Source organism: Loxodonta africana, unplaced genomic scaffold (genome assembly GCF_030014295.1).
Source record: "Loxodonta africana isolate mLoxAfr1 unplaced genomic scaffold, mLoxAfr1.hap2 scaffold_126, whole genome shotgun sequence".
Lineage (NCBI taxonomy): Eukaryota > Metazoa > Chordata > Mammalia > Proboscidea > Elephantidae > Loxodonta > Loxodonta africana.
Genome location: NW_026974887.1, coordinates 227,165 through 250,792, shown reverse-complemented (window position 1 = coordinate 250,792; position 23,628 = coordinate 227,165). Strand labels below are relative to the sequence as shown.

The 23,628-nt window shown below is 42.5% G+C and overlaps 1 protein-coding gene across 1 annotated transcript; it reads left to right on the top strand.

Moving 5' to 3' along the window:
- The first annotated feature begins 976 nt into the window (after window positions 1-976).
- LOC135229187 (protein FAM170B-like) lies at window positions 977-23,463 on the top strand. The gene is made up of 2 exons (XM_064278932.1): window positions 977-14,443; window positions 15,152-23,463. The coding sequence occupies exon 1, from the start codon at window positions 12,419-12,421 to the stop codon at window positions 13,478-13,480; it is 1,062 nt and encodes a 353-aa protein (XP_064135002.1). The 5' UTR covers window positions 977-12,418; the 3' UTR covers window positions 13,481-14,443; window positions 15,152-23,463.
- Window positions 23,464-23,628: the final 165 nt, after the last annotated feature.

Below are 23,628 nucleotides of genomic sequence, written 5' to 3'. Positions count from 1 at the left end.
TTGGAGGTGCAACGGTTAAGTGCTTGGCTAACTGAAAGGTGGGCCGTTGGAACCCACCAGCTCAGGGGTTGAAAAGATCTGGAGATGGGCTCCCGTAAAGATTCTAACCAAACAAAATCCAAACCAGTTGCTGTTGAATCAATTCCAACTCATAGTGACCCTATAGGGCAGAGCAGAACTGCCCCATAGGGTTTCTGAGGCTATAAGTCTTTACAGAAGCAGACTGCCATGTCTTTCCGCAAAGAACCAACTGGTGGATTCAAACTGTCCACCCTTTGGTTAGCAGCCGAGCTCTTAACCACGGTGCCACCAGGGCTGCGCCATAAAGACTGCAACCTAGGAAACCTTGTGAGGCAATTCTAAGTTGTCATACAAGGTTGATATGAGTCAGAATCTCTTGATGGCACACGACCATGATTGTACTAAGAAAAATTCCTCCAGGGCATCTGTCTACATGACCCCTGAAGCACATATGCATGCACGCTATCAAAGCAGTGCGGCCAAAGACAGGAAATTGGAATAGAGACATTATAGAGTGGACAGTGAAAAGTGATTTCTGAGGGGCATGCAGCTCAAGCGGAGGAGGTAGCATACAACTAAATGCCCTTCTCCTTCTATTGTTCAATGGTCTTGAGAAAGAATGTGTCCCAGGAATTAACTGTAGCCCAGGAGAACTTGAAGACAGCAAATACAGAGGACTGGTGAGGATGCTTCTGCAGTGGTCAGGGTGAGCAGTGATGGTGGCAGTGCAGGTGGGAACAGTGGGCAGGCTTCAGGTGAACTTTGGAGCTTGAGCTGCCAAGAATTGCTGGTGGATCAGATGTATGGGATGAGGGGAATGGAGAATCAAAGGTGACTTCTAGAATTCAGGCTACCATGAGCGCATGGTCACCAGAGCCATTCTCTACCATGTGGAAAACCATGGAGGAACAAACTTGAGAAAATGACCAAAAGATTTTTTTCCGGACAAGTTAGATTTGGATGTCTGAGGTCATCCAAGTGTGGAGAACAGTTCCCAGCTGTGGATACCACTGTGAGGTTTTCCAGGTTCTAAGAATTTGAAGATCATCAGCCTATAGCTGATTTGAAAGCCACTGGTGGTGCGATGATTATGCATTTGGCTGCTACCAAAAGGTCTGCAGTTTGAATCTACCAGTCCCTCCTTGGAAACCCTGTGGGGAGGCTCTACTCTGTCCTGTAGGGTCCCTATGAGTGAGAATCCACTCGATACCAACTTTTTTTTGTTTTGTTTTGTTTTAATACTAAGCTCAGAAAAGTTGTGTGTCAGGGTTGTATTTTTTCACAATACTTATCCAAGCAGTTCGAATCTACCAGCCACTCCTTGGAAACCCTATGGGTCAATTCTACTCTGTCCTTTAGGGTCGCTATGAGATAGAATTGACCCAACAGCAATGGACTTAGAACTTGGACTTAGAGGAGCCCTTTCTTTGTCAAAGCTGAAAGTTTTACTTCATACTTTTAAAAACTGCCATGTCTCATGCTACGTGGCTACCCTTAAAAAAAACATTTTTGGTGCTAACTTGACTTGTCCTTGGTGAAGGGCTCTGTATTCATTTTCAAGGGCTACCGTAGTAAATTACCAAAAACTCAGTGTCTTTAAAAAAACATATAATCCATACAGTCCAAGAAGCTGGACTCTATGAAGAAGAAGGGGCACCAGGATTGGAGGAAGACTCATTAACAGCCTAGACATGCAGATGACACAAACTTGCTTACTGAAAGTGAAGAGGATTTGAAGATGAGGATCAAAGACTTCAGCCTTCAGTATGGATTACACTTCAACATAAAGTAAACAAAAATCCTCACAACTGGAACAAGAAAAAAATCACGATAAACAGATAAAATACTGAAGTCGTCAAGGATTTCATTTTACTTGGATCCACAATCAATACCCATGGAAGCAGCCGTCAAGAAATCAAATGACATATTTTATTGGGCAAATCTGCTACAAAAGACCTCTTTAAAGTGTTAAAAATCGAAGATGTCCCTTTGAGGACTAAGGTGTGCCTGAACCAAGCCATCATATTTTCAGTCGCCTCATGTGCAGCTAAAGCTGGACAATGAATAAGGAAGGCAAAAGAACTGAAACTTGAATTATGTTGTTGGTGAAGAATAATGAATATGCCATGGACTGCTAGAAGAATGAACACACCTGTCTTGGAAGAAGTACAGCCAGAATGCTCCTTAGAAAGGTGGGTGGCAAGACTTGGTCTCACGTACTCTGGACATATTATCAGGAGGAATCAGCCCCTGGAAAAAGACATCGTGCTTGGTAAAGTAGAGGGTCAGTGAAAAAGACAAAGAGCCTCAATGAGACAGATTGACACTGTGGCTGCAACAGTGGGCTCAGACATAGCAATGAGAAAGGCCCAGGGCTGGGCACTGTTCCGTTCTGTTGTACACAGGGTCGCTATGAGTTGGAACTGACTCAACAGCACCTAACAAAAACATCATAAACTCACTAGATCTCCTGGGGATAGAATGTCATATTCACTGTAGAGTAGATAGAGTTTCTTTGTTTGTTTGTTTACCATATTTACTAATACTATGATTTACATTTGATAACTTCCACAATCTGTTGGATCGCTTTTCTTTGGAATGGACACAAACGTGCATCTCTTGCAGCCTGTTGGCCAGGTAGCTAGCTTCCAAATTTCTTTGCATGGTGGAGTGAGCATGTACAGTGCTGCATCTGTTTGTTGAACCAACTCAGTGGGTATTCTGTCAGCTCCTGGAGCCTTGTTTTTCACCAGTGCCTTCAGTGTAGCTTGGACTTCTTGCTTCACTACTACCAGTTCTTCATCATATGCCACCTCATGAAACGACTGAAAGTCGACCATTTCTTTTGGTACTGTGACTCTGTGTATTCTTTCCATCTTTTGTGTGTGTGTGCTTTAAGTGAAACTTTACAAATCAAGTCAGTCTCTCATACAAAAATTTGTATATGGCTTGCTATATACTCCTAGTTCCTCTCCCACTAATGAGACAGCACACTCCTTCTCTCAGCCCTGTATTCCCCGTGTCCATTCAGCCACTTTCTGTCCCCCTCTGCCTTCTCATCTCCAATCCAAACGGGAGCTGCCCACATAGTCTCATGTGTCCACTTGAGACAAGAAGGTCACTCCTCACCACTATCATTTTCTATCCTATAATCCAGTCCAATCCCTGTCTGAAGAGTTGGCTTTGGGAATGGTTCCAGTCTTGGGCCAACAGAAGGTCTGGGGACCGTGACCTCCAGGGTTCCTCTAGTCTCAGTCAGATTATTAAGTCTGATTTTTTTATGGGACTTTGAGGTCTGCAATCTCACTGCTCTCGTGCTCCATCAGGGATGCTCTGTTTCGTTCCCTGTCGGGGCAGTCTTCGGTTGTAGACGGGCATCATCTAGTTCTTCTGGTCTCAGGCTGATGTAGTCTCGGATTTACGGGGCCATTTCTGTCTTCTGGACTCATAATTACCTTGTATCTTTGGTGTTCTTCATTCTCCTTTGCTCCAGGTAGGTTGAGACCAATGGATGCATCTTAGATGGCCGCTTGATAGTGTTTTTAAGACTGCAGACGCCACTCACCAAAGTGGGATGCAGAATGTTTTCTTAATAGATTTTATTATGTCAATTGACCTAGATGTCCCCTGAAAACATGGTCCCCCAAATGCTGCCCCTGCTACTCTGGCCTTCGGAGCATTTGGTTTATTCAGGAAACTGCTTTTGATTTAGTCCAGTTATGCTGACCTCTCCTTTATTGTATGTTGTCTTTCCCTTCACCTAAAATAGTTCTTGTCTACTATCTAAATTTGCGAATATCCTTCTCCCTCCCTTTCTCCCCACCCTCGTACCCATCAAAGAATATTTTCTTCTCTGTTTAAACTATTTCTCAAGTTCTTACAATAGTGGTCTCATACAATATTCGTCCTTTTGCAACTGACTAATTTCACTCAGCCTAATGCCCTCCAGATTCCTCCAAGCTATGAAATATTTCATGGATTCATCATTGTTCTTGATCTATGTGAAGTATTCCATCGTGTGAATGTACCACAATTTATTTATCCATTCATCTGTTGATGGGCACCTTGGTTACTTCCATCTTTTTGCTATTGTAAACAGTGCTGCAGTGAACATCGTTGTGCATATATCTGTTCGTATAAAGGCTCTTATTTCTCTAAGATATATTCCAAGGAGTGGGATTGCCATATCCTATGGTAGTTCTATTTCTAGCTTTTTAAGGGAGTGCCAGATTGATTTCCAAAGTGGCTGTACCATTTTAAATTCCCACCAGTGGTGAATAAATGTTCCAGGCTCTCTACAACCTCTCCAACATTTATTATTTTGTGATTTGGGATTAATGGCAGCCTTTTTTTGCTGGAGTGACATGGTATCTCATTGTAGTTGTGATTTACATTTCTCTAATGGCATTTTTTTTTTAATGGCTAATGATTGTGAGCATTTCCTCTTGTATCTGTTACCTGCCTGAATGTCTTCTTCGTTGAAGTGCCTGTTCCTATCCTTTGCCCATTTTTAAAATGGGTTATTTGTCTTTTTGTTGTTGAGTTTTTGCATTATCATGTAGATTTTAGAGATCAGATGCTGATCGGAAATGTTATAGCTAAAAACTGTTTCCCAGTCTGTCGGTAATCAGTTTACTCTTCTGGGGAAGACTTTGGATGAGCATAAGTGTTTGATTATTAGGAGTTATCTCATTTTTCTTTGGGTGCTTGTACATTGTTAGTAATGTTTTTTGTACTGTTTATGCTATGTATTAGGGCTCCTAGTGTTGTCCCTGTTTTTTCTTCCATGATTTTTATCATTTTAGATTTCATATTTAGGTCTTTGATCCATTTCAGTTAGTTTTTGTGCATGGTGTGAGGTATGGATCTTGTTTCATTTTTTTGTGGAGGGATATCCAGTTATGCCAGCACCATTTGTTAAAGAGGCTGTCTTTCCCCCGTTTAACTGACTTTGAGCCTTTATCAAATATCAGCTAATAAGTGAATGGATTTATGTCTGGATTCTCAATTCTGTTCCATTGGTCTATGTGTCTGCTGCTGTACCGGTACCAGGCTGTTTTGACTACTATGGTGGTATAATAAGTTCTAAAATCAGGTAGTGTGATGCTTCCCACTTTGTTCTTCTTTTTCAGTAATGCTTCATTTATCTGGGGCCTCTTTCCCTTCCATATGAAGTTGGTGATTTGTTTCTCCATCACATTAAAAAATGTCCTTGGAATTTGGATTGGAATTGCAGCATATCTATAGATCGCTTTCAGTAGAAGAGACATTTTTACAATGTTCAGTGTTCCTATCTATGATCAAGGTATGTTTGTCCACTTACGTAAGTCTCTTTTGATTTCTTTTAGTAGTGTCTTGTAGTTTTGTTTGTATAGGTCTTTTATGTCTCTGGTTACAATATTATTCCTAGTATTTTATCTTCTTGGGGGCTACTGTAAATGGCATTGATTTGGTGATTTCTCTCTTTGATGTTCTTTTTGTTGGTGTAGAGGAATCCAACTGATTTTTGTATGTTTATCTTGTATCCTGATATTCTGCTGAACTCTTCTATTAGTTTCAGTAGTTTTCTTGAGGATTCTTTTGGGTTTTCTCTGTATAAGATCAAGTCATCTGCAAATAGAAATACTTTTATTTCTTCTTTACCAATCTGGATGCCCTTTATTTCTTTATCTGGCCCAATTGCTCTGGCTAGGAGCTCCAGCACACTGTTGAATAAGAGTCGTGATAAAGGGCATCCTTGTCTGGTTCCCCATCTCAAGGGAGTGCTTTCAGAGTCTCTCCATTTAGGGTGATGTTGGCTGTTGGCTTTATATAAATGCCCTTTATTGTGTTGAGGAATTTTCCTTCTATTCCTATTTTCTGAGAGTTTTTATCATGAATGGGTGTTGGACTTTGTCAAATGCCTTTTCTGCATCAATTGATAAGATCATGTGGTTCTTGTCCTTTGTTTTACCTATATGGTGGATTACTTCGATTGTTCTTCTAATGTTGAACCATCCCTGCATACCTAGTATGAATCCCATGTGGTCATGGTGAATTATTTTTTTGATATGTTATTGAATTCTATTGGGTAGAATTTTGTGGAGGTTTTTTGCATCTAAGTTCATGAGGAATATAGGTCTGTAATTTTGTGTGTGTGTGTGTGGTGTCTTTACCTGGTTTTGGTATCAGGGATATGCTGGCTTCATAGAATGAGTTTGGGAGTATTCCATCTTTTTCAATGCTCTAAAATACCTTTACTAGTAGTACTGTTAACTCTTCCCTGAAAGTTTGGTAGAACTCACCGGGGAAGCTGTCAGGGCCAGGGCTTTGTTGTTGTTGTTGTTGGGAGATTTTTAATTTTTTTAATTACCTTTTTCAACCTCTCCTTCTGTTATGGGTTTATTTAATTGTTCTACCTCTGTTTCTGTTAGTTTAGGTAGGCAATGTGTTTCTAGAAATTCATCCATTTCTTCTAGGTTTTCAAAGCTGTTAGAGTATGATTTTTCATACTAATCTGATATGATTCTTTTAATTTCAGTTGGGTCTGTTGTGATGTTGGGTAATTTGCTTCTTCTCCTTTTTTTCTTCTGTCAGTTTGGCCAATGTTTTAGCAATTTTGTTAATTTTTTCAAAGAACCAGCTTTTGGTCTTGTTAACTCTTTCAACTTTTTTTTCTGTTCTCTATTTCATTTAATTCTGCTCTACTTTTTATTATTTAATTTCTTCTGATGACTGAGGGTTTCTTTTGTTGCTCTCTTTTTATTTGTTCAAGTTGTAGGGATAATTCTTTGATTTTGGCCCTTTCTCCTTTTTGAATGTGTGCATGTATTGCTATAAATTGACCTCTGAGCATGCTTTACCTGTGTCTCAAAGGTTCTGGTAGGAAGTGTTTTCATTCTCATTGGATACTGTGAATTTCTTTATTCCATCCTTAATTTCTTCTATAACCCAGTCGTTTTTAAGCAAGGTATGCTCAGGTTCTGAGTGGTTGATTTCATTTCCCTGCTTTTTTTTTTTTGTTTTTGATTTCTACTTTTATAGCTTCCTGGTCAGAGAAGATGCTTTGCAATATTTTGATGTATTGGACTCTGTTAAGGTGTGCTTCATGGCCTAATATGTGGTCTCTCCCAGAGAATGTTCCATATGCATTGGAAAAGAAAGTATACTTGGCTGCTGTTGGGTGGAGTGTTCTGTATATGTATGTGAAGTCAAGTTGGTTGATTGTGGCATTTAGATTTTCCATGTCTTTACTGAGCTTCTTTCTGAATGTTCTGTTCTTCACCAAAGTGGTATGTCGAAGTCAGCTAATATTATTGTGGAGCTGTGTATCTCACTTTACAATGCTGTTAGAGTTTGTTTTATGTATCTTGAAGCCCTGTCATTGGGTGTGTATATATTTAATATGGTGATATCCTCCTGGTATGTTGTCTGTTTAATCATTATATAGTGTCCTTCCTTATCCTTTTTGGTGAATTTAACTTTAAAGTCTATTTTGTCAGAAATTGATATTGCCATTCTTGCTCTTTTTTGATTGTTGTTTGCTTGATATATATTTTTGCCATCCTTTGGTTTTAGTTTGTTTGTGTCTTTAAGGAGTGTCTCTTGTAGGCAGCATATAGATGGATCGTGTTTTTTAATCCATTCTTTCACTCTCTGTCTCTATTGGTGCATTTAGTCCATTTACATTCAGTGTAATTATGGTAGTTATGAGTTTTCTGCCATCATTTTGATATCTTTTTTTGTATGTTGTCGAGTTTCTTTTTTCTGCTTAATTTTTTGTACTGAGTAGTTATTCTTTGTATATTGTCTTTTCCTCTTATTCATTGTTGATTTTTTTTTTTTCCCGAGTTGTTATGTTTTTCTTGTATTTTATTTCGATGTGTAGGATTGTTAGTCTCCTTTTTGGTTACCTTAATATTTGCCATTATTTTTCTAAGTTTAAACCTAACTTTTACATCTTTCTATCCCCTTGACTATCTCTGTGTGTGAAAGATCTATGACTACATTTTTCACTCCCTCTTTATTATTTTAGTATTGTCATCCTTTACATAATAACATCACTGTTTCCCTGTTCTGAGCATTTTTTTATCTTGATTTATTTTTGTAATTTCCCTGCCTGGGTTGATATCTGGTTGCTCTGTCCTGCATTCTAATCTTGGGTTGATATCTGATATTGTTGATTTTCTATCAGAAAACCCTCTTTAGTACTTCTTGTAGGTTTTTTTTTTTTTTTAACAAATTCCTTAATCTTCTGTTTATCTGGAAATGTCCTAATTTCACCTTCATATTTGAGAGACGGTTTTGCTGGATATAATATGATGCTGGCTGGCAATTTTTTTCCTTCATCACTTTATATAAGTCATCCCATTGCCTTCTTCCCTGCATGGTTTCTCTCGAGTAGTCTGAGCTTATTCTTATTGAGTCTCCTTTGTAGGTGACTTTTCATTTATTCCTAGCCACTCTTAAAATTCTCTCTTTGTCTTTGGTTTTGGCAAGTTTCTTTATAATATGTCTGGGTGACTTTCTTTTGAGATCTACCTTATGTGGGGTTCAATGAGTCATCTTTCATGGTATCAAGGAAGTTTTCTGCCAACAAATCTTCAACAATTCTCTCTGTCTTTTCTGTTATCCCTCCCTAATCTGATACTTCAATCACTCATAGGTTATTTCTCTTGATAGAGCCCCACATGATTCTTAGGGTTTCTTCATGTTTTTTAAAAATAATTTTATCTGATTTTTCATCAAATATATTGGTGCCACGTTATTTATCTTCAATCTCACCAATTCTGCTTTCCATTTCGTCAATACTGTTCCTCTGTCTACTGAGTTGTCTAATTCTGTAATTTTATTGTTAATCTCCTGAATTCCTGATTGCTTTCTTTCTATGGATTGTTGCAGCCTATTAAATTTTTCTTTATGTTCTTGAGTAAACTTTTTAGTTTCTTCAGCTACTTTATCTGTGTGTTCTTTGGCTTGTTCTGCATTTTGCCTGATCTCCCTGATCTCTTGAAAGTTCTGTATATTAACCTTTTGTATTCTACATCTGGTAATTCCAGGAAAACACCTTCATCTGGAAGATTCCTTGATTCTTTGTTTTGAGAGATTGTTGAAGTGATCATGGTCTGCTTCTTTATGTGATTTGATATTGACTGCTGTCTCTGAGCCATCTATAAGTTATTTTATTTTATTTTTTTACTTTTGCCTACTGTATCCTAGCTTTTTGCTTTGTTTTGTTTTGATATGCCCAAATAGGCTGCTTGAGTGAGCTTGCTTGATCATTTGCAACTTTCAAGATTTAACATCCTGTCACCAGATGGCTCGACCTGTTACCAGGTATATGAGCCTAGGAGTCCATTCACTTTTCTTGTATAGATTCAGCTCAGGTGTCTAGGTAGTTGGTCATCAATTGTAGGTCCTCACGTCCTATAGTCTTATATGGGGAGGGGTGATTGTTGTAGACACAGGTATCTGCTTGCAGCAGGGGGTCACACTCTGAACAAAGACGGTTGCTGAGAACCATCTCCCAAGTATCTGTGAGGAAAGTGCACCTCTGTTTCTATAGTGCACAGGTAGGTGGGTTCTGCAGTCAGACCACAGGCACCCTACGCTTTTGTTTGTAAGGACTGGGAGGCACCTGTTATCCTTGGACCCCTGTTGTGGGTGTCTAGATGATGTGGGTGGAGCCACCAGTCCTCAGGCCCCCAACGTAGGTAGGTGAGGACCCTGTTTAATAGGCAGAGCAGTGTCAAACATCAAAAACACACCTCTCCACCAGAAGGTGAAACAGTTGAAGTTGGATACCCAGCACATACACCACTGCAGTAACAAGGGCCTAATCTACCGAAATGGGCCTACACAGGTCCATGCAGGGGTGAAAGGTATTCAAAGTCCATGGAGCATTTGTGCCTGGAAAGGAGCTTCTTCTGTCCTGAGCTTCCCAGCTTAGTGGAGCTGGCAGATTATCTTTTCCCCCAATTGTTAATTTATTCCTTCTCCAAGGCCAGGAGAATGGCTCAGGCTGCACAGCAACACCTATCTCAGGTGCAGGGAGATCTACAGCTACTGAAGCTGTCTTGGGGGCTGAGCGCACAGTAAAACGAATGCAAGTACTTAGCTTTTGCCAACAACACTGCTCTTCTCTGGTTCCGGAGTTGTGAGTAGACTGTGAGACTTGCTGTCTCCCCCGGAGGAAACTGCATCCTGACTGCTACTGCCAGCCCTGCCACTGTCCCTCCAGGGGACTGTGTCCAAGGGGTGCCCAAGAGACAGAAAGGGCTACATAAAGCAGAGACTCCATCAGCCTGAGACCAGAAGAACCAGATGGTGCCTGGCTACCACCAATGACTGCACTGAAAGGGAACATAGCAGAGAATCCCTGATGAAGCAGGAGGAAAGTGGGATGCAGACCTCAGATTCCAGTAAAAAGACCAGACATAACGGTCTGACTGAGATGGAGGTACCCCAGAGGTCATGACCCCCACACTGTCTGTCAAAACTAAAACCATTCTTGAAACCAACTCTTCAGACAAAGATTAGACTATAGGACATAAAATGATACTGGTGAGGAGTGTGATTCTTAGCTTAAGTAGACACATGAGACTATATGGACAGCTCCTATCTGGAGTCAAGGTGAGGAGGGAGAGGAGAACAGGAGCTGGTTCAATGGACACAGGGAACACAGGTGGAGAGAAGGAGTGTGCTGTCACATTGCAGTGAGAGCAACTAGGGTCACATAACAATGTGTACATAAGTTTTTGTATGAGAAACTGACGTGGATTGTAACTTTTCACTTAAAGCACAATAAAAAAAAATAAAAGAAAATCTAGTATATACTCACAAACAACTTTTATGACCTTCGGGAGATGATGCTTTTCTTCTAAACTTATATCCTAAGATTTGCTGAAGCAGTGCATCAGCTCCCGTTGAGGGGCTGTATTTCTTCCTTGGGTGTTCTGTGCACAATAATGCCAAAGCAAACTTTCCTGAAGTCAGGTATCATTACCTGGATCTTCTGCTCAGAAATCCATGATGAATTATCATTGCCAATTACTAGCTACACAAAGTTATTTTAATTCACATATATGTACATACATATATATCTTCAGTTTCTCTGCAATGCATTCCTTTCTACCCACTCACCCAATTTCCAAAGTTCTAGTTAACCAGCCCTTTTACTGGAGTGTCTATATGACATGGTCATTGTAGCTGCCATGACTCTCCTCAAGCTTTCCGCAAAGAAGAAGTGCATTCTGTCACTCTGGTTCCCTGATGCCTAGCTGACACAAAGTATTGCACAGTGGCACCTTCTCTTACTCATTTCTCTTTTTTTGAATTTAAAACTCAAGTTATATGGTGATTAAGTAATAGAAATGTTATAAATTTAAAAAGAAAAAGTATTGAGAGTATAAAGAGATTAAGAATGACAGCATGAGATGAGACAGTGAAAGATTTCAGACCCTTCCCGCCTCCCTGTCACAGCTGGCAACCCCCAATAATCTTCGGTTTCTATATATTTGCTTATTTCATACAAGTAAGATCATACAGTAGTTGTCCTTTTATGACTAACTTTCTTCAATCAGCATGATGTTTTCAAAGCCTAGCAAGAAAGAATTTTCAAATTCCAACTATAGCTAACCTCAGTTTCTGCTATCATTCCCAGTTCTCCATCCTTTCTCCAACTAGTGTACCACCTTTGTCTTTTCTGTTGCTGCCCCATTCTGCCCTTTGGTAGCTGAGCCCTGCTTCCTGCTCCCTCCTTGGTCTCTGTACCCCTCTAACACACTGCTGGCAGGTTCCGTTTCTGGATCTTGTCTTTGGAGCTTTCCCTCCATCCAACACACATGACCTAGCTCTATCTCTTTCTGGATCCTGAAGTCTACAGTCTTTCCCACATATTCACAAACATACACAGACCTTTAGGTTGACATAGGCAACCCACCCAGACACACCCAGTTAAGGTGGTTGTGTGCTGTCTGTCTGAGGTTTCTGGCATCAGGTTCTCAGATACGGATATCTCTTTCTGCCTCACGCTGAAGGAGTTCCTCTAATAAGGACAAGGGCTTCTATTCCGAGAAAAGCAACTTTAATCCCCTACTGTAGCTTGGTTAAGAAGGGTACAAGAAAGAGGTATACACGTAAGAGTCTTAACTAAATATACGCATTCTTCTCTTTAAGTATAACTTCTCCGTAAAACAGCCTTTCAGTAAAAGAGGTTGAAAAGAGGTGAGCATTGCTCTCCTTTGAGCGTTTACACCCCAAATTTACTAAGAAAATCACCCTCATAGAAAACTTCTTTCAATGACGTCACACATTTATTATGAAGTTTCAGGGGAATGAGGTCATTTCTAAGTTCCGAAGGAACAAATTCATTGGAATTCAATAAATGTGGAATTAAAGAAAAATAATTTCTTAAAAAATGAACTACCATAAACAGTGCCACTTTACAATGGAGACTTTGTCTTCCACAGCAGTGCCCCCAAAGGGTGGTGGGTCTCTGGGGAAGAAGAAAGAAACCATGGGGTCTGCAGAGGTGGAGGATATGGTGATGGAGAGGCCTCCAGGGGTCCCTATGACCAAAGCTTTGGGGTCACAGGTGAGGATAAGGACCCTGAAAGCTCAACTAAATCTACTATTCTCAGAGGTCTCTATCCAAGAGGAAAATGCCCAAGAATCAACAACATCCCAAGCAAAAAGCCCAAGTTCCAGGCCCAGGAAGATTCCAAAAGCATCAGAGAGCCCTTTTCCTTCATCTTCTACCGAGCAGACCTCTCACTCCTCCAGCTACAGGGCTACTTCAGAGAAACAATGGGTCAGGTGCGCATATTTCACCCAGATGCGCACAGTCAAGGGGGCGGCGGTCGCTTCGCAGACCAAAACCTCCTTTGCCCCCGTGGGCAAGATGCCCCAGGTCTTTGAGGCTGAGCTCTCTGAGGAGAGCACCATCGGCTCTGCCCCCAGTCTGGCCAACACTGAGTCCCTGGTCAGCACCCTGGAGCCCTGGCAGGAGGGGCCCCAGACCTGTACTTCGGACCCCACCGACCAAGGGGAGAAGCATGGGGAGAGCCCCCGCGCAGCCACCCCGGAGTGGCTGGTGACCCGTGAGCGCGGCTTCCGCTGCGTGGCCTGCGGCCGCCTGTTCCAGTCCCGGGAGGCCCTGGTTGCGCACGCGGCGCATGGTGTGAGCCAGAGCTTCAGCTGCCGGGTCTTCTTTCAAGAGCTGCTGGAGAGGCCGCTGCCAGGCTCAGTCCAGGGGAGGCCCCAACGCTGCCACCTGCTGGCCAGGCGTTACCTGATGGCCTCCAAGAAGAGGGAGGTGAGGGAGATGAGAGCAGTCTGCAGGCGCCTGGAGGAGCAGCTGGAGAAGCAGAGAGAAGAATTGAAGAGGCTGAGGCACCAGCTGGACAGGCTGCAGAGGCAGGCCAGGCCGCAGAAGGTGCAGCACCAAGGCCAGAGGGGGAAGGACCTAAAGACCTGCTAGCACCCTGGGACTAGGAGGAGCAGGGCCTTTGGGCTGGAAACGAGGGCCCTTCATGAGAGACCTCCATTCAGGTTCGTTTAACCCAGCTCCCCTGGAAGATCTTAGCCTCCTTCCCCTGTGACCACCAGCCTTCCACCCTAAGGGCACAAAGACCTCCAGCCCTAAGGAAGAAGCCCCAGATAGCTGAACACAGACACCAGGTCCCCTCAGAGGCTCCCCTGGCCCAGGAGAGGACAGGACAGGCCTCATCTTGATGGTGAGGTCTTGGGACCCCTAAGGATGAGCACAGAGTAAGTAGGGAAAGGGGAATGGGATTTCAGTGGGACTTGGGAGGCTAAGGGGGACCCTGGTGAGGTGTGATGGTGAAGGGGGTATCAGTGAGTTCTTTGGAGGAGAAAGAATCAGAGAGATGGCAGGGTGTCAGGAAACCTGCCTGCAGGTGAGCAGTGGGCATAAAGCCCTAAACCAAGGACTCTGGGTCCCTTCCCAGCAGCATACAGGCAGAGAAAGAGGTAAGGCTTGGCAGGAGGAGAGGAGGGCCCGGTGAAGGAAAATGAATTCACCCCAGCCATGTCTTCTGGTCTCCTAGGGTGAATTTGGGGTTCTGATTAGGATGCATTGTTGTTGCCTCATTAGGGGAATGTAAGTGGGAGGTGGTGTAGAAAAATCCCCCTGGGTGTTAACCATTTCTGGATAAGAGTTGATCCAGTGCTTACAGGGTATTTCTTGTAGAGTATGTCCTCGGGTAAGGGGTAGAGCTTTGGAACTTTTTCTTCTCCTTTAAATAAAGCTGTACATTCCAGTTCTTGACACGTCAATAAATCTCGTTAATTCCCCCCCCCCCTCCGTGGTCAAATCTGTTCTGTCCCGAGGTCAAAGAACTGGAAGAAAAAGGCCATCTGAGATGAAAGAAGCAAAAGAGAGGAGAGGGTTCTTAACCTGGGGAGAAGAGCGAGAACACAGGTATGGATGTGAAGAGGGAAATTCAGGCTCAGGCTCAACAGTGGACAAAAAAGACCAAGTCTCAGTCACAACATCAAATCCCAGGTGTGGGGAAGCCCTGGACATGACAGGGATGTATCCATCTCTCTGGGCGATGAGACCTCAGAGGGCAGAGGAAAGGAGGGCAGGACCTCTAGGATGGGCACCTCCATCCACAGTCTGTCCTGTGTGTATGCCTCAGAGTGACAGAGACAGCTCCTGTGAGGGAGAGGGCCACAGGCAGAGAAGAGCCAAGGTGTTCAGACCAGGTAAATTCTGCAGTCTCCTAAGGATCCAGAACAAAAAATCAGAGATTCTCAGAGGTATCAGGGTGGGAGGGGTTGGCATTCCCAGGCTGGGGAGAGGCTGGCTGGGGAGGTACTGCTTTCTGAAGTCTTTTGATCAACATCTTTCTTCTTAAAAGCTACTTTCCCGGTTGATGTCCTCTATGCTCTAGGCTCAGACCTGAAAAGGGCCTCGAATGCACAAAGGCGGGTTATACAGTGGGTCAAGGCAGGGAGGAGGTGGTACCAGCACATCCAGGAAAGAGAATTTTCCGGAGCCTCATGAGTTACCTAGTGAATCGCACATGGTGTCCAGCCTTCTACATTTAGCTGTAGACATGTGCTTGCAAACGTGTTTGAGGGGTAACTCTACTGACTTCCCAAAATTATTTTTGGTCATTTCCAGTTATAGAGACCAGAAGAGCTCACTGGTTCCAAGAACAAGAAGAAATGCACTGGATCTGATTATTACTGTCTGTGGTGTGCTCTCCTTCCAGTGATTAAAATCTTTTGTCTGTCATTATAGAAAATTTTCACCTATTTAAAATATCTAACGAAACACATTAAAATATACATGTATCTATGATGTTTATCAACTTCCAAAGTTCTGAAATTGTTTTTTATTACATTTTCGAGATTACAGATTTGTATGACAAAAAAGTTATGTCAGGGTCCCACCCTCGTATGTAATTTGCTCCCACTCCCACAAGGTATCCAATGTTAATAGACACATATGTGTCCTTCCCTACACTTCTCTGCAGGGACACATATACACAGTCACAGGTACACAAGTACATCTGCTGGGATGTTTGCTTTTATGGAAACTTGGTCTCACTCTATCCACATTGCTCTTGCCCCTTCTTTCACTTGACATTCTACCTTGATTCTCTGTAAGTCATTAGATATGGCACTAACACTATATTTTTGGGTCTTTAACTTACATGAATAATTTAAATAGATGATATCAATTCAGTACACTTTATCTGGACTTGTACATGTTGTTGTTAGAAGCTATCAAGTCAGTTCTGACTCACAGTGACCCTAGGCACCACAGAACAAAACTCGGCCGGTCACTGCAATCCTAATAATCGTTGCTATATTTGAGCACACTGTTGCAGCCATTGTATCAATCTCATTGAGGGTCTTCCTCTTTTTCCCTGGACCTCTGCTTTACTAAGCATGATGTCCTTTTCCAGGGACTGGTCCCTCTTGATAAGATGTCCAAAGCCATCCTTACTTCTAAGGAATATTCTGGCTTTCTCTGCTCAAGACAGATTTATTTGTCCATACATAACACCACTAAAATGGAAACATTATCATCCATGCTTTTTAAGTCCACTCTTCCTGCATGTTCTAACTCTCCTCCCCCTGTTCTTTCCCACAAGTGAATCCAAGGTAATTCAGGTTAACAATGTGGTAAGTAGTCTCTCCTATCCTTGCTTAAACAAGCCCACACAGACTTGCATGTACCCTCGTCTTCTCATTTATACACACACATAAACATACACAGGTATTCAAGCATATTCAAACAATTGATATTGTTTAACCCAGATGTGCTCATTTTATATACACTTCTCTGCACCTTGATTGTTTCAGTAATACTTCCATAATACTTCATAGAGATTTCTCCCACTCAACTACTACAACTCTTTTTCATTCTAATGACTCCCTGTTTTATTGAGGATGTAGCTTTACCATAAGTTATCTATCATTCCACCATCAATGGACAGTCAAAGTTTCGTCATATTAATAATAACTATCCTTTGTGTACTACAGGATTTGTTTCTGTGGAATAGACTCCACAGAGTGAGATTTCCAATTCAAAGAATGTTAAAAGTACAGAGTCATGGCCATATCTTTCCCCTAGAGGCTGCCATAATGCACCTCTCCAGCCACCTCTCAGGGCATCCTTCTCCCCACAGCCCAGCCAGCTATAGGTGGTGCTGATTTTCAAATTGTGCCAGTTTCACTGGCAGTTTGATATTTTCTGAACTTGGACTATGTTTACTGGGCATGTGGATTTACTCTGAATGAACTGTTTGAATTCACTGCTCATTGTTCAAGTGCATAACTTTTATCCTTCTGTGTAAAATGGAAATTGTTATTAAGGCTTGTCATCTCCATTTCACATGATTTCCCAAATCTATGATTTGTGTATCACATTTTTGCAAGCTTTGTGCCCCAGAACGATCACTTGAGTCAGCACCATTTATTAAATAAATATAATTTTCTTGAAATACGACCTTTGTAAGTTATTGTGACTTCTTAACAGATTTTGTTTCATTGGTCGACTTGTCAGCTTCTATGCTATGTAATATCAATTTGTTCTGTTACCCGAAGAGGTAGACACCTGTCACTATCCTGCTTTTTCATGTTTTACTTTGGTAAAACCGCCCTGGTTTTGCAGCGATTAAGTGCTCAACTGCTAGTCCAAAGAAAGTGTGGCAGGTCGAACCCACCAGGTGTCCCCAAGGGAGAAAGACCTGGTGTTCTGCTCCCATAATGATTACAACCTAGAAAACCCTATGGGGCAGTCAAATGGGATGGCTTTGAGTCAAAAATTGCCTCCAAGTCTCGTAACAACAGGAATATTCTTTGTTATCTATTCTTTGTTATCTACTGTAGTATTTGTAGCATATGATTACTGTATACAGTTCAAAAACAACTATCTTAATATTCTGGCTAGAAATGCATTCCACTTATATATTAGTTTTAAGGACCTCCATTTAATCGACAAGACGTTCCATTTGAAAATATGGCATATTTTTGCATATATTCAGGTTTCATTTTATGTACTTTAATACACTGTTTTCCCTCATAGAGGTCCTTTGCTGCTCTGGTTAAAACAATGTTTTGCTAAATATTTTACAGTTTTGGACACAGTGTGGTACAGTCAAGTAGTAAGGGAAAGAGAACGGTCTGCCCTTCCCACCCTTGCCAATTTTAGACCCTTATTCTATACTGGAGAGAAACCATTGATTTTGATGCATTTGTCTTTTATGCAGGTATATAATTATATCATCATTATTTTAAATATCTCTTTTAATACTTGTACTAGTTATTTAAATTTTCTAGTTTATTCCTTCACCTAAAAACTATGTTGAGTGATAGCAAAATTTTTGTCTAGTTCCAAATTTATCGGAATGGGTTTAATATTTTTCCATTTATCTCACACCTGATAAGTTTGGGGAGAATTTGTTATGCACCAAGAGATAACTAATACTCTGAGCTACTGACCTTTATGGTAATCTACACACGACTTGTTTCTGACAGTTAAGTACTTCCACCTGGCCTCTGTTCAGCTGGGATTTACATTGCTACTAGGCAGCCCAGCTCCCACTAAAACCTGATCCTATAGAGAATTGTTCTTGTTAGCTGTCATCAAGTCATTTCTAACTCATGACAACCCCATGTGGGCATAGTACAAGTGTTCAATAGGGTTTTCAAGGCTGTGATCCTTTAAAAGCAGATCGTCAGGACTGTCTTCTGAGGTTCTTTTGGTTAGGTTCAAACCTCCAAACTTTCAGCTAGTATAGAACACTTAACTGTTTGTGGCACCCAGGGACCCCCTGCAAAGGATACATATTGGATAAGCTCCATGTTGCTGGTGCTCCCCTCATCTCCACGTTCCTTATTCTTTTGATGAAATGGGTGTCCTTCAGGACCTCCAAGAAATGCCCACATATTGGAGGCTTTTATTTCTTCTTCCAACACCCGACACAGTAGGTCTGGCATTTCGATTTCATAGAATTTGGGCCGTTGCCTTTTCCAACCTTCCAAAAGCAATCCCACAGCATATTAAACCCATTTCCAGAACCCTTGCTACGGCAATAAATCCTTGTCAACAAACTCTCCTTGACCCAACTTTATATTAAACTCCCCTTGACTCAGCACCTTCAGCACTCGTCCCTCAGCACACCCCCGTCCTGCTCACACAAGGCAGCCAGATCTTGCAGCTCCTTCAGTGTACAGTCCCTCCCCCTCAACCACAACCAGCACTTCCCCGGTGGCTATGCTGGTATCTGACAGCTAAGTATCTGGACAAATGCATGGGACTCTATCTGAGGATTCTGCAAGGGAAACTGTTGAAGGTGGATTGGGGAGGTGGCGGGAAACCAGAACAAAGAGTATGAACATTCCAGAGGTTGAAATTAAATGAGCCCAAATCCCAGAGCTGCACATCCGTTGTGGACAGAAATAGCTCCAAGAGAAGCCCTCTCTCATATAAATGGGATAGAGGGTCCATAAAGGAGAGAGACGGGCAGGTGGGCAGGTGGGCAGACACCTGAAACTCTGGCAGAGGAGAATCCTTCTCTCTGACCAGAGTATGGAAGAACCAAATATTGTAGAGAAAGCTCCATTACATTTTCTCTCTCTCTGCTGTTAACTGGCACCTAGTCAATTCTACCTCAAAGGCTGAGACTTTTCAAAAGCAGATCACCAGGCTTGTCTTTTGAGGTGCTTCTTGACAGGTTCCAACTGCCAGCCTTTTGGCTGGTTGTCCATCCAGTGCTTTGGCCCCATAGGTAGAACCAGTCACTTATGTGTACAACAGAATGAAGAGATTAAAGCCCCAGCATTCCTGCCAGTGGGCCAGGAAAGCACTCCTTCAGAACTCAGACAGCAGCAGAGAAATAAAGAGAGGAGACTGTGCAAGAAAGAGATTCTGCAGACTTGCTATGAAATCCTGGTTCACCCCCCAGATGCATCTGCATTGCCCTGACTCTAAGAAGCATTATCAAATCCTTTAAGAGGCGCCCTATGGGTTAGAACACCATCAAGGTTCCAGACTGAGTGGGGCTCACATAGATTAGATCTGAATACAGCTGCAAAGCCTTCAAAAATTGAACTTACATTTGAACCATAGAATACAGAAGATGGGACAGAACTTGGAGCCTGAACATAACTGGGTCAATAGACTGCTAAAAACAAAAAAGAAAAAAATTCTCATAAAATTAAGCCAGACTTGTAGTCTTGAAATCATAAGACACAGATTTTAAAATGCTATTCTAATCATTCTCCAAGAAATAACACGGACACTTTTTAAATAAATGGAAAGATAATAGGTGCTATTTGCAAAGGAAAATTTTACATGGTAAAAATACATGGTAGAAATAAAATTCATTTGATAGTTTCAAGAGCAGAATGGTGATGACTGAGAAAAAAAGATGAGTTTAAAATATTTACTCTGAAAAGAGAGAAAAAATATGGAAAAAAATGAACAGAGCCTCAAGAATTAGAGAAAAAGTCTGTTTATTTATTAGAACTCCAGAAGAAGTGGAGAAAATGTGTGCTGTAGGAAAACATATTTGATGAAATACTGGGCAAACACTTTCCAAATTTGATGAAAGACGTAAACTTACAGCTTCAGAAGGTCAGCAAACCCCAACAGGTTAATCCTAAAGAATTCTATGTGAAAATATATTTTTATGCAAATATTGTGTTACGTGTTTTTTGCAAATCACACGCTCCCCTCCCCCCAAACCGGCATATTTGCAAGTATGCTATGCTAGTTTTTTACACCAACATATAAAAAAAATAAATAAAATTAGGCACCATTCTCATAAGAGTACCCGGGAAGGGGAAGGCTCAGTTGGCAAAGAATATCTATAATGTGTGCATTATTTGCACAAAAATACAGTACATCATAATCAACTGCAGAATAACAAAGATCAACAAAATACCCAGGAAGAAGCTAGAGAGAAAACAATAGATTTCACATGGGAAAAATAATTTCACTGACTCTTTCTTCATTATCAGAAAACCACAGAGGCTGAAATGTTGTGAAAAAACATTTTTTCAACACTGAAAGATCAGAAACATTACCCCAGATTTCTATATCCAATCATTACCTTCAGGAGTAAAGAAAAAATAGTGCCATTCTTAGCGAAGGAAAACTGAGAGAATTCATCGCCACCAGACTTCTCCCAAACGAGACTCTAATGGAAGTGCTTCAGGAGGTAGACTTGGAATTTCACCCGTATTTCAGGAAAGCAGAAAACATGGGAACTATGTGGGTAAATATACTGTGTTAATACTGTAGTCACTGCACAACATGGCGCTGGACATGACTCTTTGGAAAGTTTTTCCAGTCTCTTGGAAATGCTTGGGAACATACTCTTGACAGAAAATCATTACTAGAGAATAGAATTAATTTTGACAATATCTGAAAGATGTCTGTAGTCAAGTCTGGTGAATAAAATGGAAACTAAATTTTGGGACCCAAAATAAGGTGTGGTAACAAAAAATGAGTCTCAATTCCGATGTGGCCATGAGCTGGCTCTGAAGGCCGGCCTTCCCCAGAGAGGCGTTTCAGGCACATTGGGAGCAATGGCTTGTTGTTCTTGTTGCTAGGTGCTATCGAGTGGATTTCTGAGTCATTGAGGCCCAGAGTGAAGGCAATACTGTCCCAACAGGGTTTCCTGAGTTTTAAGCTTAATGGGAGAGGATTGCCAGATGTTTACTCCTTTGAGCCTTTGGGTGGGTTCAAACCATTGACCTTTCGGTTAGCAGTCAAGCACTTAAACTTTGCACCACCAGGGCTCCTTGGAATAATGGCAGCACCGCAGAATTTGGTACAAACTTCCCCATGGGCCTTCCCTGAGAAGTAACCTCTTTGCTGAAGTACCAAGTTTAGTTTTCATACATAGTCATTCTGTACAAAGTCTACATAAGAATTAGAGTGTTTCCTTGAATAGACAACATTTTACATGCCCTCCATGAAGAAAATGCCTCAAGGGCAAATTTTAAGAGTAAACCAAGGCATTTCCCATCACTCCTTAACCTGAGAGGCTCTTCGTGAGGATTTCCTAAACACATGGAAAAGAACATAGTAGACACTGCCTTCTTTTACCTCTTCCCTCCTAAACAAACTGAAACCTTTGCTAAGATGTCAGGTGTCAAGCCCCAAACTCCTCTTCTTATCCTGTATGTAAGTTCTGTAATGAGACCAGGACCCAGGCAGTATTTCCCATCTTCCAAAGTTTCGAGGTCCAGTGAAATCCTGTTACAAGTCACTAGATCAGCCCAGGAGCTGGAAGACTGAAATTCCTGGTCCTCTGACAACTGGGAAGGGCAGGGTGGGATTGGGCAGAGCCTCCTTGACCATCACTTGCCCCAAGAGGCTCTGGAGGCTGCTTCATGTTATAAGTCAAAGGCCCTTCCAGCCCAGTCGCATAAGAGCAGGGAAAGGCTTTTGCCATTGAAAGAAGAAATGGGCTCAGGAGCAGCGGGTTTGAGGCCATTCAGCTTCTGTCAGCTTTGCGGCTTCGGACATCTTGGCCGCTGGTCGCCTTCACAACTGGGTCTTTATACCTCTCCACCTCTCTCTCCCTCCCAGTACCATGGGCTGTGGCTTCTGCTAGTTTTAATGATTTCAATGTTTCAGTAGCTCCTCGCCCCACTCAGAGGAGGCAGATTTGCAGGGTGTGAGGGACAAACCCATAGTTCTGCTTAGGTTTCCTTCAACAGAAACACTCCTGAGGTGACAAGCTGTCCTGACTGATCCTGAGACCAAGACAGAGAAACTCAGTGAGGGGGTCATTGGCTTCTGGAAGTGTCAGCACTCTCAGAGACATGTCCTGGGGTCATGCCCAATTGCAGGAAAAATGAAGTGGCTCTGAACCTCGGTGTGTTGATCGTCCAGTACACAGGACCCGGAAGCCTCTGGAGGATTCTCAGTCTTAGTCTAACCCAGCACTGGGGAAATCCTCACAGGGTGGGAGCAGTGATATTCCTGGGTATCTTTATTCTAAAAATCTCAGAGTAGTTGATACAGTCTTGGGAGGTGGGAAAAGAGAAAGATTGGGACCACAGGAGGGCGGCAAAAGAAGGAGGCTCCTATCACTCACTCCCTCTGGGATCTTGTTCAGGTTTTTTTGTTTTTTAATGCAACTTGGGCTCCAGGCAGGCACTTATTGCTAAAGTTGTATTTCTCTGTTTTAATTTATGATATCTAAGTCAAATCTGGAGTCTTGAGCTGATTTTGATAATTCGTCTTTCGTCTGTGCAGACAAGAGTCCGCTCACACCCATGATGAGAGCAAAGGAAATAAATTCCCTAGCCTAGACCAGGGCGGGCTCTCTTGCTCCTCAAACTAAGAGTACCACACATGGGGAGCTCTCCTAGGGCAGCGCAGGCGGTGAGTCCAGTCTGGGGCCCTGGGAAGGGGACAGGGTGGGTGCCAGGCAGTGTGGCCTCTGTGGCTTCACCTTCTCCTCCAGGAAGTGCATCTCGAAGGCCTCCACGTTCAGATCCTGACGCTAACCACAAGTTCTCACCCTTCTGTGTCCACTGTCTGGACCCAAGTCCCCATATGCCTCCTCTGCCCTCCTATCCCATCATATGCGCTGTGATCAGGCTCAGGTATGTACCCTGGGTCTCGCCCTCTATGGCCTTAGGGTCCCCGAGTTCTGTTGGGACCTGCCAGTCTGGCCAGTCTTAGGTGTGGGTGGGGATGGGTGGGCTGGGACTGTCACAAAAGGCTCCTGAAGCCAGCTCTTTCCTGCTCCCCGCCAGCTTGTGGTAGGGCTGCCCAGGACCCCGCACCTCTCCCGGGTGCCCCTCTCTGAGCATCCCTGCCGCCCTCTCCCCTAGTTCTTGAAGCGCCTTCTCTTGATGCACAGATGCAACTGAGCACCTCACCACACTGAACCCGGAGTTGGCTCTCAGCTAGATTAAAGACCTGAACCTGAAATGCACAACCTTAAAAGCACTAGAACCAATAACTCATTGTTGTCTAATCCATTCCGACTCATAGGGATCATAAAGGACAGAGTAGAACTGCCCTATAGGGTTCCCACGGAGCGCCCGGTGGACTTGAACTGCCAACCTTTTAGTTAGCAGCTGTAGCTTTTAACCACTACTCCACCAGGTTTCCTAAAA

Excerpts from the sequence above, each read along its gene's own strand:
- LOC135229187 (XM_064278932.1), top strand. The coding sequence starts at position 12,419 with ATGAACTACCATAAACAGTGCCACTTTACAATGGAGACTTTGTCTTCC.